The sequence below is a fragment of the Solenopsis invicta genome, chromosome 8 (assembly GCF_016802725.1).
Source record: "Solenopsis invicta isolate M01_SB chromosome 8, UNIL_Sinv_3.0, whole genome shotgun sequence".
NCBI lineage: Eukaryota > Metazoa > Arthropoda > Insecta > Hymenoptera > Formicidae > Solenopsis > Solenopsis invicta.
Genome location: NC_052671.1, coordinates 8,103,295 through 8,123,389, shown reverse-complemented (window position 1 = coordinate 8,123,389; position 20,095 = coordinate 8,103,295). Strand labels below are relative to the sequence as shown.

Below are 20,095 nucleotides of genomic sequence, written 5' to 3'. Positions count from 1 at the left end.
TTATGGTAATACTTTTAAAATATGCTACTCTTATTGAAAATAATTTTCTAGTAAATGTTTAAGAAAATGAATTTGTTTTACTTATATAATGTTGGCAATTTTTCAAAAAAAAAAAAAAAAAAAGAAAATTACGTTTATACAAAAAAAATTGAATTTATCAAGCAAAATCAGTGCAAAAGTAACTTTTTTTAAATCTGAAATGGTTTTAAAAGTTAAAAAATATGAAATTTTGCAAATTTATTTTGGTTTGCCGCAATTGTTACACAAATAAAGATGATGACTGTCGCACATCGGATGTACACAGGAAGAACATTGATACTTGATTTTACAATTTTTTATATAAAAGCGTAATGGACAGCAATCTTCTTTACTATTAAAGAAATGCCTTTCTACTTCTTGTGCAGGATTAGATGATATACTGCCTGATACTTTTACGAAAAAAAAACTATAAAAATACAAACAAATTACTAATACACTATTGAAGAACTATCGAATTAAAGCGGGTTAATGTAATAATGTCATACGCTCTATTTTAAGTTCTAATTAGATAATTCCAGCATATGGCGATTTTCAATAATTAACATCTGTTTAATTATTGCAAAGGATGCAAAATGGTAGAGAACGTTTCTGTTTAGTTCGACTGGTTCCATATCAGCTGGTGAGGTATTACTATGAAGACACTTTCCTTCAAAATCGAAGTGTGTCGTTTAAACCTTGTGTGACCTCCAAAGGTTAAAAATTCTGGAAAAAAGAGGAATGATTACAGTTGTCCAATTTATGTGGATCAGCTATAATGCTGCAACAATTTAGTATTATGCAATCTAATGAAAATTTATATAGCTTCGGAAATAGTCTGAAAACACGATTTATAAAAATACTGCATGATGGTACATTTGCTTTATTTTGTTGGTTTATCGTTCGTAAGTCAAAGAATCCCTTTTTCCGCGATTTCACACGGCGTTTGCGAAACTAATTGTAAATCAAAATCGCTTTCTTCGACCGTGGAACTATGTTGTTCACGGATTCAAATTCGGTGTCGCTCACTCGAAATTCTGCAATATTCACAAACCAATAAAATTTGTATACACTTATTTACACTTATTTGTGTAAATAACTGTAAATATTTTGTGTAAATACATTATCTTATGTTAATGTGAAAATAACTTGCGTGTAGAAACTGTAGTTACAATATGCATTTAAATTACGGCATAATTTCCGGGAATGGCCTCCCGAGAAAACTTCAAAACAGTCTGAAAGCACAACGTATAAATGTATTACTCGGAGATACATTCTCCTCTTTCTGCATTTAGTATACGAGAGTACGAGGTCTCGTCGTAAAAAGCGATATATGAAAACTCTGTTTAAAAAACCGATGAATAGAAACAGATTTAAACTTTTTGTTTTATCTCATTTTATTATACGGTTATTATTTTAATCGGACTTACGTTTAAGTTATGATGAAAAATTTCTGTCTATTTCTGTCCTTTCTTAAGAATATCTTACTTAAACAATGAAATACTAATCTAAACATGTATTAAATTTAAAATGAGAAAGGCTCTGAAAAAGTAAATTAAAATATGAATTAATACCGTGAGCCAACACAAGATGTTCATGTGAGAATTAATGTAATTAACAGAAAAGTATTACAGACGTTTCGATCCTCGGTGTAAAATTATTACTTCAGTCCACATGCGATGGTTAATAATCAGGCTTGTGTAGCGCAGGTACAAAAATTGTCAGTTTAAAATGATGCAGTACAATTGTAGTCAATGTGATACGTTATGGTCCGTGTCGTTGTATAAAAAGTTTTTCGAATGGTCGTACTAAAACAATTATGTACAATATTTGTTTAAGAATAGCGCTATATAAAAACATTGAATGATCGAAATTAGATAAAATAAAAAAAAGGAAGCAATACTAAGCAATACATACACAGAAAAGTATTTTGCAGAGATAGATTAATTTACGCGAGGCGGATGTACAAAGTAACAGCGATGTGGATAGAACGAATGGTTACAAAAAACTAAACGGTGTAATAAAGCTGACAGTGAATATATAATAAATAAACAGTAAATCCGAAGAGAAATAAGAGACAGAAACGTCAAGCATTAGTAAATAATTCGGTTTCTAACGGATGTAAAAAAATTGTATCTGTTTGCGAATTTAGAGGCTGTTTTTATTTTTATAAATGATTTTATAAATCATTTCTGATATTAGTCTTTTGTTTAAAACTTTTTTCTGGCTAAAATTTCAACCCCATTCCAATCAAATTCATGTGATGAACTAATTCTATGATCTGTGATAACAGAATGTTTAACCGCGCGTTTCTGTTGATATGTGTCCTATGTTCCATGATTCTAGTATTTAAAAATCTGCTCGTCTGCCCCACATATGAGGCCTCGCAATCTTTGCAGTTTATTATATAAACGACATTTGATTGACAGTCGACCAAAAGTTGATCTTTTTGAGCTCTGAAAAATTTGCCTAATTTATCGTATAAGACATGTGAACGTTGGGGTCGTTCTTAAAAAGTTTTTAAAATTTTTCTGAAATATTGACAAAGTAAGGAATAGTAAAAAAAAAGGAGATAAACGTGTATGTTTTTCTATACAACTTGTCGAATTGTCCAATTTAAAAATTCGCTGTATGTGTGTATATCTACGTATGTGTGTAAGAAATATAAAAATATTATTATTAGTTATTATCAGTTATTTTTATTAATTATAATTTATCTGTAAATAATATGTAAAATAAATTATAATTTATATGTAAATAATTAAATATTGAAATATTGTAATATTGTAAACGAAAATAGAAGTCTATATAGTGGATAGGAGGAAGAGGGGGGAGAGGGTGAGCGAGAGAGAGAGAGAGAGAGAGAGAGAGAGAGAGAGAGAGAGAGAGAGAGAGAGAAAGCGCGCGTGTGTAAAAATCTTATGCTTATAAAAAATCGCTAATAATGGTACTTTATTTTATTTTTTAATATTTTTTAATATTTTTAAACAAAAATTAAAAATAAAACTTTGAAAACATAAATATAAAGTAGAAAGTGTCTTCTATCAGATAGTATATTATAGTAGTTTTCATGATACTATTTCATATTTTGTAATAATAAAGGTTTTTATAACATAATCTATTTCTTCTATCTTAAGATATTAAAGAAAATATGAAAAAGTTCATGAAACATCTGTCAACATTGTAGTTGAAGATTTTGTAGTTATTGTTTATTCTTATTGAGAGGTGGTCTGCTTTATATTGCGTAGCGATTTTACGTTTTAAATTGCATGAAGAAAACATGAAAAATATGTATATATAAGTATTATATGTAATTATATCATGAATGCAAACGTAAACCATTATAATCTTAGTATTAAGTATAAATATATACATAAGTATATACCTTGTATACGTGTATATAAGATAAGATTATATAATTATTAATAAATGTTTGCGTATTTTCTGAATACGAGAAATTATTTACGTCCAACTCCTAGAGTTGGAATATAAAGGATGACATAACAGTACACATATTTACATATAATACACACACAAGAGAGAAGGAGAGAGAACTACAGTAGAAATTTATAAAAATAAAATTAATAAAAAAAATTGAATTAATACAATATAAAGTATCATTGTTAAAAATAGAATCAAAATGTGTGAAATAAACAGTACAGCGAGAAGTATTGTATGAAAGTAGAAAATATATTGTACAAAACTTACATATGTGTTTATTCCATTATCGTAACTATCGTACTGTGCTAGCAGTAACGATATTAAATCGTTTTTTCTATTTACGGTTAACACAGAATATTACATTACAATACTTTCTTATATGTTATGATGTTTGCAAACTGTCGCTTTTCTCCTAATTATTTGTAACAGTAATAAAATAATTTTAGATATTTATGTATGTAACAAGGTACATAAAATATACAAAATGTAACATTTTACCATAGAATATAATAATAGATATATTGCTAATATTAATTGCAAAACAGTAAAATTACTATTAGAATCAAAATAAATTATAAAACACCTCAAGTGATTGAAAAATATAATTTTCAATAATAAGTATACATGTAATATAAAAAGAATATTAAAATCTAAAATTTGTGTCACAAATAAATCTTCATGGATACGAAGGAAGTACTGTAAATTAGCTCTTTTCTATTCATTCATTAACATCTCTTTCATTAACTCAATCATATCCACGAATCGTTCTGAAACATTTGAATAATGCAAGAATGCAAGAAACGTCTAAAATATTATATGCTCAAGATACGTTTGAATGATGGAAAGTTTTTTTAGACGCGTTGTATGACGCATTTTAGACACTTGTCTAATATTACTATTACTATCATAAGCCGTTACGTTAATTCTCTACTTTACTGGCGGTATTTTCGTCGTACTGAATGGACGGCACCATAGGCGGCTTGAAGCCGTACTCCATTTTCGATTGCCTGAAACTTCCGTGATGCTGCGTTTCAGGTTGCCTGGATTTTCTCAGCGCGGCTAATGACGATTGAGCGGCGCTCGTGGTGAACTGCGGCGACTTCGCAGGCGTTTGAAGAAACACCTTGCTCTGCGAGGTTTTGCGCGGCGGCGCAGGACCCACGTACTCGTCCTTGATCGTTTTATCCTTCTCCACCAGATTGTACAGGATCTGCCGTCCGAAGGACGGTATCACGTACGCCGGCGTGGTCGTTTGTGGCCGGAATATCACGTGATTGGCGAACTTCTTCGGCAGGATCACCAGCTTAACGTTGGAGAAGTGCGCGGTGGGAACAAAGTTCTTGCCGACGTCGATGTTGTAGTCGTACGGTCTGCCGTAGGGAATGCTGTAAAATTGCGACACGTTCGTGTCGCTCTGCAGCTGCGGCGCGAACGAGAAGCCGCCGGCGGGTGCGAGACCGTGCTGGAGATTCGCGTTCTCGGCAAAGATCGCTTCTTGCGGCTTCTGGTAATACTTGGTGAACCTGGTCTCGACCGAGTTGCCGCCGCCAGTCGGCCTGTCCGTGTTCACGCGGTACAGCGGCCGAGGAGGAGAAGGAGGCCGCGAGGAGACCGCCGGCTTCTCCGTGGCCTTCTCCATCGGAACCGTTGCGTGCACCGGTTGCTCGATCGGTGCCGTTGCCGAATAGGTCGCCGGGTAAGCCGCACCGGGTAGTCTCACGGCGTGCAGCGGGTACGGAGGAGGCTGCACTATTAATCGCTGAACCGTATATGGCACCCTCTTCTCGACCACCCGTTCAATGTGGAGCGGATAGGTCTGTGGCAGGCGGATCTGCTTCTCCACCACACGTTCGGCCGGCACCTGCACGTGCACGGGATACTGCTGCGGCAGCATCTGTATCTGCACCTTCTTCTCAACCAGCCGCTCCACCGGTATCTTCTCGACCGGATGCGACATGTGAACGATCTTTTCGATAGGGTAGGAGGGTCGTGGGATCGGCACCAGGAAGCCTCCGTTCGCGGACGCTCCCTCGGGTATTATCCTGAGAAGGAGTTGCTGAACCTCCGGTCGCCTTATCTCCGGCGATCGAAATTGCTGCTGATGATCGTACGGTTGATTCGATTGCGGCTGCTGCACCGAATACTGATACGTATTCGGTACGTACGGTTTCACGGGCTCGCTCGCTGCTTCTTGCCTCGTGGAGCTACCGATGAGTTTCGCGCGTGGCGGTACGCCGTTATCGTTGCCGTTAAAATTCTGTCGTACGTTGGATTGATCGTACAACGTGTCATCATATTGATTCGGTGTTAACAGAGTCGACTGGTAGCCGTTATATTTGATCGGCTGCTGCACCTCGAGGGGCGTTTGCTCGCGAGTAGTACTCGACGTGTACTCGGCGCCCACGGCCGAGGTCATCGGTCTGCCAGCGTCCTCCTCGAGGGCGTTGTATTCGTGCCGGTTAAGGTTCTGCGAGAACGTGGATGCGTGCGTCTTAATGACGCTCTTTTCGTCCTGGTCGTTACCTGAAACGGAAGGCGAGATTAATGCATTGTGTCTGCCGCATTCCACCGCATATATGGGTGAAACCTGGCAATTTGTAGTGGCGCTGATGCGTGATTTGATAATGCGAGTATTATTACGCGCAGATGGCGAGCATTAATCCGTCGTTGCATGTTAATTTGTGTCTTGCGTCATACAGACTTTTTTCCGCGTTAAAAGGAATTCGGTGAAAGTTAAATTGTCTCGAAATTATTATTAGGGCAATTCTTTAACTTCAACGTTCGTATAAGATTTTGGGCGGATTTTGGACGACCTTCGTATCGTACTATCTTAAAATTGGCATGTTATCTAATTTGAAGCCAGTTTTCCGCGTTTCCGATTAGTTGTAAATTTGTCAATTTAATAATTGTTTAATTATTTAATTTATATAAATATAATAATTGCATAATTAGTTTGTTACTATAATTATTAAATTAAATAATTGTATAACTGGTTAATTATTATAAATGTTTGTTAAATTTTTTAAAAGAATTGCTATTATATCTAGTAAAAGTAAAAAATAAAATACAGATACGGCTCTCATTTTCTCTTTCATTGCGACATTAATTTCTATTAAATTTTTGATATAATATTTTAAACGGTTCTCTGTGATTATAATTTGAGTAACAATGATTTAAGAATTTTCTATTCGTTGATGGGTTCTCGTTATTTACACAAACTACCAACTTCATTTATAGATTAGAATTAAGGATGTATTAGAATTTTATAACTGAATTAATTCTTATTAAAAATTATTTTAATAAAAAGTGCTCTATTAAAAATGCATTAAGAAATTATGATAAAAAAACTTATTTTTTATTAATTAAGTATTTAAGACAATTTATGTAAAGATTCATTGCGATACAAAGATTACTTTTGCAAATTATTCTGTAAATAAAAATTTATTTATTTATTTGCAGAACAATTAAGCCAAGAACTTTTGTATAAATCAAGTTAAATAATCTTCTTAAAGTACTTATACAAGAAAATTGAGAATTTCGTCATTACATTATAAATGTTTGTATTACAACAGTAAAAAATGATAAGAAATAAAATAAATAAATTGTAAAAATATATTATAATTTAATAAAATTAAAATACTACAAGCACACAATTTTTACTTGTATACAATTTATGTAAATTATAAATATTAATGTATTTGTAAAAATAGATGTAATACACATTCTTGAATAAAAATAAAAGAAATAAATAACGATCGAGGGATCGATGGGCAATATCGTATTACCTTGATAAACATTATAAGTCGGCCGCAATTCTGATTGCTCGACCTGATCGTATGGTTGCTTCGATCGCTGTAAATTCCCAATATTATTCGTTTCGATGACACCGAGGTTTGTAGTTTGAACGTATTCCGGAGGATAATGGATCTCCTGTATCGGCGCGGTGTGGTACAGCTCGACGGACTTTTGAATCTCGACCGAGTTGTTGGGAACTTTTTGCGCGTCGATTCCAACACTCTTCTCGATCTCGCGTTCAAAGTTCTCATCCTGGTAATCGATACGTGACTGGTTCCCGTTGCTTTTGACAAATTCCTTATCCGCAGTCCCTAAGCGTTGTAGATCTTCCTGGGGATAGTCCTGGACATAGTCTATCGTCTCAGATTGCTCACTCTCGTCCGTCAGTCTACCTTGATTGGCGTTCATCAGCGTGATTCCGACCTGCAGCGGGTTCAGCATAACCGAGGATGTTATGCTGGAGGAAGCCGCCACTTTGGTGCCTTCGGCGTTGGCCTCCGCGGTAATCTCGGCGTTCTCGACTGGCCTGTACGCCTCGGATGCATCGTCCATATAATCAATAACCATCTCCTGAGTTTCTCTATTAGGCAAGTCGGCCACTACGATGGGGCCTGAAAATCTCACTTGAAGCGAGGGACTGATCTCCACGGACGTCGACGTTCTCACAACGTTCTCCGTTTTTTCAGCAGACTCGATAGATTTCTCTGCGGTTTTTTCATCCGCGGTGTCATTACGCGCTCGAAATAATCTCGCTTGTGGCGTCGGAAGAATTTCGGGCACGATGTCGTTCTCAAGGATCGAGGCAACGTTGCCGGGCGACGTGCTTTCCGTTGTGATTTCACTGAAAACTTTATCGGAATTTTCCGCGAATGTTTCAGACTTGATTACTTTAGAATCGTCAGAAGACGAATCGTCGTCTGGAAAATTACTTTCCTTCTTCAGCACAAATGCCTCCCGAGTAGCCGGCGTGTGAGGCCTTTTACGGTCATCTTCATTTTCGAGAGGCGACCTGGTGCTGCTGAAGGGCCTCTGGAAACTCGTGTACTCGCCATCCCTTTGGCCCTCGCTGGTCCGCACGGTAGTCCTGACAATCGTTTCGTCACGCGGGTGACCGTGCTGGACTTTTTGCCCAAAACTACCGGCATTTTCGACGAGGAGCACATCGTCGGTGTACCTTGGCTGCTCGTGACTTGCATACTCTCTAAATGGATACTTGTCGGTTGTCTCTAAACGGATACTTGTCTCGGCGAGCGGCGTCGCATAAATCGATCCTGGCGAGGAGGAATCGGTCGTGGAAACACCATTCGATCCTCTCTCTTCGCCGGCGTGAACTGCTGATCTACTTAATCCGGCATTCTGGAAAACGTCAGAATGATCTTCGGCGTCCGTCCGCCCAGAACTCTTCGCCTCTACGTCCGTCACGTACGGCTGTACTATCTGCTTCAAATCATACGGCAAATCATGAAACGTCGTGTAATCGATAACCTGAAAAATAAATCAGTTGCAGTGATTGCCTAGAAAATTCTCGACGACTCGGTACAATTTTATAAGGAAAATTACATCAGGAAATTGCGGAGCTGCGTTTCCTGTATGAAATTATAAAAGTAAAAATTTTACCAGCTTATAAGTACATATTATATAATGTGCAAATCAATTTGATTTAATTGTTAATCAAATAAAGATTTAAGTATTTCAATTATCGTAAATTAATTATTAATCAATTATATAATTATACATAAAAATAGAATTAAATAAATATTAATTAGATTAATTTATATTAAGTTTATTAATTTAAAAAAAGAAATTTCAAATTTTTTACGAAGATATACATTTTTTACGAAGATATACTTATATTTGTATATATTTGTAAAAATTATAGTACACCGTGTAAAAAATTATTAACGCGTAACTAAAGTAGAATTATTAAGCGTAACTAAACTAGAATTAAAATTAAGCAAAAAATTATTGAGAATTAGGAAATAAAATAATAATTATATAAATGTGCAAATCAATTTAATTTAATTGTTAAATAAAAATCTATTTTAATTATCGTAAATTAATGCATTATTATTGATTTGCATTATTGATCAATTATATAATTGTACACAAAAATAAAATTAAATAAATTATATATTAATTATATTAATTTGTAAAAAAAAATTTAAAATTTATACATTTTTTACGAATATATCATACTTATATTTGCATATATTTGTAAAAATTTATAGCACGTCGTGTAAAAAAAATTACGCGCAACTAAACTAGAATTAAAATTAAGCAGAAAATTATTGAGAGCTAGGAAATAAAATATTAGTAATAAAATATTGTTTATTGCATTTTCTAATATCTTTCTAACATATCCCCTTCAGTTTTTAGCTTTATATTATTATGTAAACGACTAATTGATAGGAAAACAATATAAAACTGATATTAGTGACCATGATTATCGTTTTCCATTCATTTGTACCCTGCAGCTTTGCAAGAATATTTACACAAATCGCGCGCACGGAAAAATTTATTTTATATAACTTATTGTACGATATTAAGAGGTACACTTCCCTTCATTTTCTTAAGCAGCCGTAATTATCGTGTTCAACGTCGCTTTTAAATTATTTCGAACGCTCGTTAAGTAACTTTCCTCATTCTATCACGTTGAGGGCACTCGTTTATTTCTTTCTTTCGCTCTTTCTGCGGTATTCTCGGATGTTGACCGGAGGAGGAAACGAGATACTCGATCGCATCCAAGCGCCATGGATGTCCAAACGAAGCAAATCGCGGTGACCCAGAAGATTTTGCAAGAAGAAGGCGTAAAAAATGCGAAATATAGCGTACTCACGATAAAAATCGACAGCCAACGTGGTTAGATCATTCCAACGTAGCGATATCGGCATACTTTTTTATGAAACACGAAACCGGCATCTTGCGACTGATATGTTATATACATTACATGCGTATATTGTGCAAAAAGTGTAATCGAGCGCAAGAACAATATTCTCCAAAAAGTTTGTAGGACAAGAAATTGTTTTGGTCATTTCCTATCATCCGGGCGACCAACTTTCTCGAAATTGCGACGACTAATTGGCCCGTAAAGAACTAATGGACATGAAAATGAACACGATAAATTTATTGTTGAAAAAAAATAAAATAAAACGAAATAAAGAGAACACTGTCAGTAAGTTTCGCTAAGCAGATATTATCTTTGCTAGAGATAATTAACCAGTTCTCGAAAAGAATCGAGCGGTGTTCTGGCTATATGGGACGGACACACCCATTAAAAAGAATCCGCGGCACCCCGTAATTTCTCGTCGTAATCCCGCACGACGATCTTTCCGCATCGCGGGGAGATCGGCGCGCGCGGTGGCTGAAAATAACGCATCTGATGGTCGTCCGGCGCGAGAGAAAGGTGCAGTTACGGTACCGGCACCGATCTCCCTTTCTCCCGTGGCGTTCGAGCGAGAAGAAAGGAGAAACGAGAAAGATGCGCCGCATTCCTGCACCGCGCGCGCAAAAGAAAAACCAGTGAGAGTCGAGCAAATCCCGATGGTCCAGCGAGAACGAAGCGGAGCTGATACGTCCTCAATCCACGTCCAATGGACCCTTTACTTTCTCCTTATTTGCCGAAACCACATATTTTGCTTTCTTTCGCAAAACACATATTTCTGTACTTCTAATTGAATGGTTCGGCATGACAAAGGAATCGGTTTGATTAGATTGAGGTTTCAAGTTGTATCTCTTAATCGAAATCTAATGAATAAATTATAAATTTACTCGTCCTTTTTTTTATGGAAACTTCCAATAATTTTCCCAATGTTTATTTCTCAGTGTTTCAAACTTCGAGTATAATGAGCTTTAATTCGAATAAGAGTTTTATTATTACACTTACAATTAGAAGAAAAATCGTTGAATTGACTAAACTTTTCAACTTGTTTAAATTTCTTTAAGTATTTAAATTAAACATATAAATGCTTAAATTAAGGTCGAAGTATTTTATGTATTTTGAGTCAAATACATAAATAGTTAAACTGAAGAATTTAATCGAATTTAATCAAATTGAAAAATTTAATCTATTTAATAACTTTTTTTCTCGGTGAACTATATATAAATCGAAATTTTCAATTAAATTCTTAAAGCTTAACTTGATGAAATTCTGTAATTTTTATTGAATAAATTGAACGTAAATTTTGACGCATTTTCGGCAATTTGCTTTTATGATATATACACTTTTTTATCAAAGAAAAATATTATGCGTTCAGAGAAAATTATACCACGCTTTTCGAGAAATTTGCCACTGTTTTCCGTGATATTCAAATTTCTTTTGTATTTTTCCGTTTTGCTAATGACCTAGTTTAAACAGTATTCTCAGTGAACTAGAAATATCAGAATCTTTTTGCGTGTGTTACGGATGTATGACGCTGCATGGATGCGTAAATATTACGAATAAATCAAGACGTAATTGCCTTATCTTTGGTTTATCCGACACGAATAGAGAGAAATGGCACATTAAGATAATAATAACGAGTAGCGCCTTGCCTTTTGTGGGGCAAATGCGTCAATAAGAAATAATCGTAACTTTGTTGAGAACATCAAGAACCAGCGACCTTATCTTTCCAATTTGGTACATGATTTATACATAAACACATCGAAAACAACTTTCTCCATATATTGTTCCCCTGTCATAAGAAAATAAATATTCACTGAATTACCTGCATATTTCTATTGCTTAAATCGTAACGATATTCAGAGAATATTTCACCTCGACAAAAACGCATATCCATTTCAATTTTCTTTCTCATTTTTATTTGTTTATTTTCTTCTTGTTATCCAAGAACCGCATATATCACCGAACAACTTGAATTAAGTAGATTCTCACGATGCAACATTTATTATATTATTATTATTTTTTTTTCGATAACTTGAGAAATAGTCGATCAAGATATAATTTTCTCAGCTCTTCGACCGGAAAATTTCAACCGCGACTATAAATCGTACACTTGACAAACGTCGATCGATTCGTTTCTCTACGTTGCGTGACATTGTGTAACACACGATGGATGGTGCGCGATGGTGCATCTCGTTGGAACAACGGCAATCACCGGCGAACGAATTTACGTCCGCGTGTGGCCACTTTCACTGGCAAGTTTCCTTTTAACGCAAAGAAAATGCACATGCCCCTCGTGCCCGTCGGCGCATTCTCCGCCCGTTGTCGCGTTTTACCTTGTCCCTGACGACGTTCCGCGAGCGCGCCTCTTAATTCAGCCTCGGTATTTGTATAATAGCAATTGCATCAATTTCACCCGAGATGCACTTGAACTAAACAACCGCGATTAACCCACCCGCTGACGCGACTCCAGTCTGCACGACGCGAAATTTTCACCGTTTATCCTTAAACGATTTGAAAATGTGTTTTTATTTCACGTGAGAGTATAAAGAAATCTTATAACTTACTCTACCTTACAGCAAAAGAACGTTCACTTTCAATTAGTAAATTAACGTTGTTAAGTTAAAAAATTAATTTTAATTTTAAAAACGTGTTTAAAGAAACAAATTTATATCTTTTATTTACATGTATAAATATGAGTATGCACACAGTTTTACTTTTTTAATTTTCAAGAAAATTAATAATAACAGAAGAGAGAGAAAGAGAGAGAGAGAGAGAGAGAGAGAGAGACAAAGTTTTATTTTTTACATTATTATATTAAATTATATGTACACAAATAAATTTTAATTTTATAATATTTTTATAAAGTTTGAAATTCTTATTTTTTAATATTATTTTATTTTTCATTAAATTTTTTATTAACTTTTGTATTTTAAAATAATGTAATTGTCATTTTTTTAAATTTATTTTACACGTGATATATTGAATAATATGGTAAATATAGAACTTTTAATGTTTAATATAGAATAATTAAAATTTCATTTTTGATTTCTTCTTTGACAAAATAAAAGTACAGCTGTAAAAAGCTTCTTGGATAAGTAGTTTATTATTCTACTAGAAATTTCTTGGCAGGCAAAGAGGATACATTCTGACACGAAAACGTGAAAATTTCCAGAATATGCAAATAAAGATGTACGCGAAAGTATTCGACTTTCTTGACTGCCATTTTTTCTGTATTGATTAAATCTCAAAATATTGATTAATAGAATAAACCTATTTGATTTTATAAATTAATTAAAATTAAGTAAATTAATTAAATAAATTAGTTAAATACTTTCGTATTTAATTAATTATGTGTTATTTATATATAAAATATTTAGTTTTAATTTGTACAAAAAAAATTTAATATAAATTAAAATTAACTTTTATTTCATGTATTATTTGTAAATTCTTAATGTTTTATTTTATCAATAAATTGTCTTTTATTACTGTGCACATTGCAGATACGAATGATGGAAAAAAATTAGTTGTTCGCGTTTTTCAATGGAAAAGCGCGAACTCTGGCACTTCGCGAAAGACATTTTAGAAAAGGTGGGAACCATAGCCAATGAACTATTTTGTTAGCACAAACGTGCCGCACAAGTGAAAATGTTCTCTTTCTCTCTCTGTTTCTCGACATTCACTCAGTCTACGTTAGCTCCCAGCTGTAATTCATCTCGGCTCGTCGCGCCTATACGTAAAGTAGCACTTGAATGACGCGCTGCAAGTAGATCGAGGTTAAAGATTTCTATGCCCCAAGGTTAAGGATGTTTGTAAGCACTCTATTTTCGCCTAAACTCTAGGACCCGTCATTATACCCTCTACGGCTACAGCTGTCGAAATTGAAAGAGAAAACTTTTTTTAGCGACGCACGTTTTAATCATCTTCGAACTTTCTCTACTACGTGTTGGAACCACTGATTTAAATTTAATTACCAATGTTTTCGATCATTGATATGATTTTTGATCATATTCTCTCTCTCAAAATCACTTTCTCGGTTTTATACTAAACCGTTCTAAGTTTTTATTGAAGACAAATTAGAATAGAATATTTTTCTCGAATTTTTTTCAAGATTTGTATAAATTATTCATTTTTTTTTATTTAAAATTATTTAAAGATTTGCAACTAACAATAAAAAGTTTTAACGGTAAATTTTAATTGTATTATACAATTATATAATTTATTATATAAATAATTAATAAAGCACTGCATTTTAATCATTTTCCCAGAATTCACTGCTAATAATTTACGTGATTTTCTACATTATAATTTAATACGATACTGTTTATCAAGTTTACCTTTTCATCACTCAATTTTGCGATGTTATGTTCCGCAGATATTGTTATGAATGCCGCCCATGTTACAAGAGCAACCTGTAAAGAGAATATAATTATGATACATCCTGTGCATCAAAAAAATGACACTGTTATCTACATCTCGATGTAAAAGTACGGACAACTGTAGATTTATAAAAACGCATTTTTTATCAAAATACAATGTAAAACAATTTAATTTTCTGAAGATAATTAAAAAATTTTTATAATTTTTATATGTATTTATTATGTGGTTTTTTTATCTGTAATAAATAAAATAAAAAATATAATAAGACTTTGAGATAAGAAATACTAAATTAAATAAGTTTTACTCTAAAATCGGTTTTATAAAATTAATAATATTTATAAGTATTATAATAATATATATTAATATAAATTAATAATATACAAAAAATATTAATTAATAATGTTTATAAATTTTATAATTTAAAATTTTTTTTTTAATTTGTCTTGACAAAAATAAGATGCATAAATTGTTGAATTATTTATTGATTTTAAAAATATTTAACATAAATTAGTTTTAAAATAAGTTTAAGATAAACAAAAGTAGAAAATAAGTAGAAAATATATAATCAAGGTAGCTTTATATTTTTCTGTCATTATTCATTCTTACTTAACTTATAATTAATATAATTAAATTAATGTAATAATTATATATAATTAAATTATGGTAAAATTATGCTTTAAATTTACATTTGTAGATAAAATTTTTAGTAAAAAAATTTAATATATAGATAAAGCTAAGATTTTTATTTCATGTTTAACCGATGTTTTTTTTTATTCTCATTAACTTTTTTTATATACAGAATTTAAAAACTATTTTAAAGATACGTAATGTTAAGATATGAAATGAACATGAAAATTTCTTACTTTTGTCACACTTAAACTTAGCAAATTAAAATATTTTATAAAAAAGTGCAAATGAAAAAACATAAAGAATATAATATTCAACTCACAGCGTAGAGTCTCATATCTTCTGCTTTAATGCATTAATAAGCAAGAATTTCGGGAACAAACTGCACAAGTCCTTTACGTTATTCTCCCGACGATTTCCGGTTCTCTTTGATCACTCTTCTATCCGCGCGATGTTTATCGCGTGCACTCCGACGCATGCACTCCGCAACGAGGCAATGTGTACTACTTCATCTTCACGCGATACAGTTGACTTAAGCCGAAGCTCCAGTTATCCCCACACCAGCGGTTCGCGGCAAGAGAAGCCGCGGCGGCCACCTACGAAATCCCTCCAGCATCCGCGATGCACACCTAACACTCCTCACTTGTGTCGCTTACTTAGTGATTGGAGGAAGCAAGAGGATCCGTTGCGAGAAGAGTGACGAAGAGAGAGAAAGAGAGAATGAGGCAGGGAGACAGTCGTGGAGGGTGAATGGCTCGGAGAGAGAGAGATTAGCGATGGGTATGCGACTTGACGTGGGACGCATTAGTTCCGTATTAGCTGATGGCGTAAATTAATCCTCGGCGAATCCCAAGCTCATTTTTATTTCGGGAATTAATTTTCAAATTAACAGAGGTCACATGGATCTCCCAGGAACTCGTGACTTTCTGCGAAAATTCAATATTGCGCGGAAAGCAGTAACCCCAATGTTATTTGCAAACTAATTTAATAATGATTTTCCTGATCTTAAAGAGTTATTATATGTGTACTAATCGTAGAATTTCCGCTTGTTTGGATTTTTGTGGTCTTATATTCATCAGTAGCGGAACGCGAGGTGGTGAAAGTGACATTGGTCGCATGAAGAGGGGATTTTAATGACTCTTCAATTTTCCTCTCTTTCATTCTCGAATGTTATGCACGTCGTTATACTTATGGCACTCGATTTCACCAAAGCAATTAAATTGATTTTTGGCTAGGTCGGATAAGATGTAGAAGACCATTTTTATGACTTGTCCGAAAAGATTGATGAGCGTGAAGTAGAAAACGCAAATAAAGCAATATTATAAAGAATGAATTGCTTCAAGATTGAGAATTGTGAATATTACTTCTAAAACCTTTACATTTCCATAGTTTTTACACAATTTTAACGCAAAATTTAGCAGTAAGATATAAAGTAGAGATCGTAAAAGTAAGAGTAAGATTTTTGGGTGTCTTTTAAAAATATATTTATAAATTTAATTTGTGTATGTGTGTGTACAGACATTTACATACATACATATAATTTACGAAAGAAAAGAAAAAAAATTATTAAAAAAAAATTAAAATTATGAAAAGCTATAAATTATTTATAAAATTGCAATTATTTCTTTTGCCTGACTTTTAAAAACAATTTTTAGAGTAAAACAATCTTTAGAGTCATATCATTTAAAATAGAAAGTTTGTCTTATCTCACTAGATAAGTAGTTCACATAAAAAAAATTATCAAACTCTTACTGCTTTGATATTCTTGATAATAAAAGAAAGACCACGATGTGCAATATGATGTATGCAATTGTAGCTTTCATTTCGGCAAAGGAAAAACTATCGATTCTACTCTCATTCTTTTATTTTCCTCTCTAGTTTTCCCTTATTCCATAAGTGGCAAGTTGTATGGTATGCCACGAAATCGGAACATGCGAATACCAACGTTCGATACATGTGTCGAAACTATAATTCTTTTTGTCTGTTTTTATATAAAATAATTACAATATTGTAAATAATATGCATTGACAAAATACTGATGCAACATGAAGAATAAAAAAATCTAACCAATCTCTTTTGTTCTAAATATTAGCGTCTTCTTTTTATTAAGTACGTTAATTAAAATGTGCATTTGTAGTTATGAAATATATTCTGTATTTTTTCTTGAAACACATGTATTTTAAGAAAATATTTGTATATTACATATTATTTCATTTCATTTATCCAAACTGGGAGTTAATAAGACCAATCGCAGATTTTTTCTTCAAATTGTGTTTAGAAAATATTTGGGTAAGAAAATTCTAGACTTTATAAGAATTAAAAATATTACAAAGATCAGAGTTTAATATGATTTTATAAATGTATAGTATTTTTTTCCTTTTAATATTACAGTTTTACACTTTCTTTCTTTCAGTGTTGATATTAATTAAAATGTACTGACATTAATTAAAATTTATTTAAAAATATTTTAAATATTTTTTTTAACAATGCTATAATTTTGTGTTAATCGCAAATGTCTTTTCCTGTTGCTACTACCGATATAAAAATATAAGTTTTAAGAATATCACACTCGAATAAAGAAACGTTAACATTTTAATTTTTAATTGTAACAATCTATTAATTAAATAAAAAATACTTTTCTTAAATAGTCTAGTTATATCTATAATAATTATGTATGAAAATATAATAATACGAGTTTAGCAAGAACTTTATTCTTACTGAGAAAAATTTATATGATAAAAATCACGGAAGAAATTTTATTTTAAATAATATTACGTTGCTTAGAATATAAAATAGAAATTCAGATTTTATTTCGCAAAATATATGTCGATCATAATTCACTTTAACACCAGTACAATAGAGTTTGGACACTACACTGAAATAGCCTTTATATTCCATTCGTGGTGAGATATCTCTAATATAGCGACCACCCGTCAATGGATTTATTACAATTCGGTAAAATTTGATTATTTAGTTCATTAACTGAACAAATCTGAAAAAAAAAATAATTTATGAATTTTTTACACTATATTAATTTTATAACAAGTAATACATTAACACTATATCATGCACAACAAATAGATAGAACTTGTAAAATTTATAACATTAATTTAACTTACTTATGTACTTAATGTATGATACAAGAAACTATTTCAATTTGATAAAAATGATTAATTGTAAGATAAACAAAGATACTAAAATTTATAATTTAACGGTTTGATCGAGTAGACTGTAAAAGATATTTAGTACTTATAAACTGTGCTTAAGTCAGTATTCATAGTCGATTCTTATTTCAAGACCGTCTTAAGAAATGTTTTAAACTGCTAATACAGTTCTCTAATTGGTTAATGACATCTTAAGGCAGCCTTAAATATAAGAATCTACTATGAATACCAGCTTTTAATTATAACCCTACAAATATCATAAGTATTGTTATGCACTTTTGTTATCATCATCATGATCAAACGATCTCAACTGGTTAAAGCTGAATATTGTACTATAAATTGCCATAGGTGTGGGAATACTGTATCCACGGTTCTCTTCATGAATTGTGCTTACTAACGGAGTTTCTGTTAACGGAGTTTGCACAATATTGCGTGGCATAACAGTTGCTGCCATCATTCCATTATTTATTAGAAGCACTCCGCTTAAACTTACAAGATAAGCACAGGAAATCCGTTTATCCATGTTATGTACATACGTTATTAAGACACATCATTTAAGTATTTATACATGGCTTCCTATTTTTTTTTTATATTAATCAAATATATTTGATTAACTTAGAAAACGGATGATCTGATTTTATCGATATAGAACAAAACTTTTAGCAGGCAATTAAGCAAATCGTCGTATGGGCTATCGCAAAACGTATTGTTCTGCATTGCGCTTAGCTTATGAGAACTGATACAAGAATACTATTAAATAAGCAAATACAATTAATTAATATGCACAATAATTAAAGAATGAGCAAATTATAAAAATAATTATAAGGGTAGCGTCGATTAAGAATAGTAATAACGTGATTAATAATGTGATATATGCATAAACAAGAATAAATCTAAAATATTATAAAAATATATACATATATACATATATATGTAATTATTTCGAAATGTGTCATATTAAAAATTTACTGAAGAAATAGATTTTTTACATAACTTGTAAGTGACGTTATAAACTTTAATAAATAGACTTTAATAAATAAAATAGACTTCTTTTAACATAAAAATATAAAACTGAACAAATTGTTTTTATCAAAAGCTTTGTCGGGATATTAGTTTATTTAAAATTTTAATTAACACATTTATTTCTGCAAACTGCCTTGCAATAAAAATAAAATTTTATATGAATTTCACAAAGAAGCCATGTTTTATGTGTGTGTCGATTCTTTTTTCTCCTCTTTTTCCTTCAATAGAGATGAACCGTTACTGACGTAATCACATTTGCAGAGAAAGAAGAAAGGTAGAATGATAAGTATTTATAATTTACATAATATAATTTAAATTTATTCTAACGTTATTAAAAGTACACGATGTGAATATATTTAAAACGTCTTTTAATGATAGGCTACTGATGACTTGACATGACATTTACTTCTCAGGTCATTTTACGTATCTCGGTAACATGTTTTAACGTGGTGAAAGGAATATTAGATATACGCTTGAACGTCATACACGGACGTATGTACATACATGATGGTACTTACTGCAAAAACATGCTGTGAGATGATTGCAGTTGCAGAGAGATTGTTTAAATCTTAATTACTTTTCCAAATTAGAGAGAGATGTTATCCTTTCGCAGAACACGTGCGAGATTGGTAACTGTAATGAAACACGTTGCCGGCAGGAACGTGTTTTCCTCCCAAACATAATAGGAAGGGACAGGACATACAAATCTTAACGGTCATATATCAAGAAAAACACATTGTGTTGTTCAAATAAATTTTAAATTTAGTAATTA

General features: G+C 32.4%; 1 protein-coding gene across 1 annotated transcript; it reads right to left on the bottom strand.

The window, feature by feature from the left end:
• Nucleotides 1–3,684: 3,684 nt before the first annotated feature.
• On the bottom strand, nt 3,685–15,753 carry LOC105208028. Its single transcript, XM_026130260.2, has 4 exons — nt 15,459–15,753; nt 14,467–14,541; nt 7,242–8,736; nt 3,685–5,979 (listed from the first exon to the last, which is right to left on the bottom strand). Exons 1-4 carry the CDS (start codon nt 15,471–15,473, stop codon nt 4,376–4,378), a joined length of 3,189 nt encoding a protein of 1,062 aa, XP_025986045.2. The 5' UTR covers nt 15,474–15,753; the 3' UTR covers nt 3,685–4,375.
• Nucleotides 15,754–20,095: the final 4,342 nt, after the last annotated feature.

Coding starts and splice junctions, on each gene's coding strand:
- LOC105208028 (XM_026130260.2), bottom strand. Junction 8,737..14,466: donor CAAAATTGAGTGATGAAAAG/GTAAACTTGATA, acceptor TTTATTTTTCAG/GTTATCGATTACACGACGTT. Junction 5,980..7,241: donor GACTTATAATGTTTATCAAG/GTAATACGATAT, acceptor CTTCCGTTTCAG/GTAACGACCAGGACGAAAAG.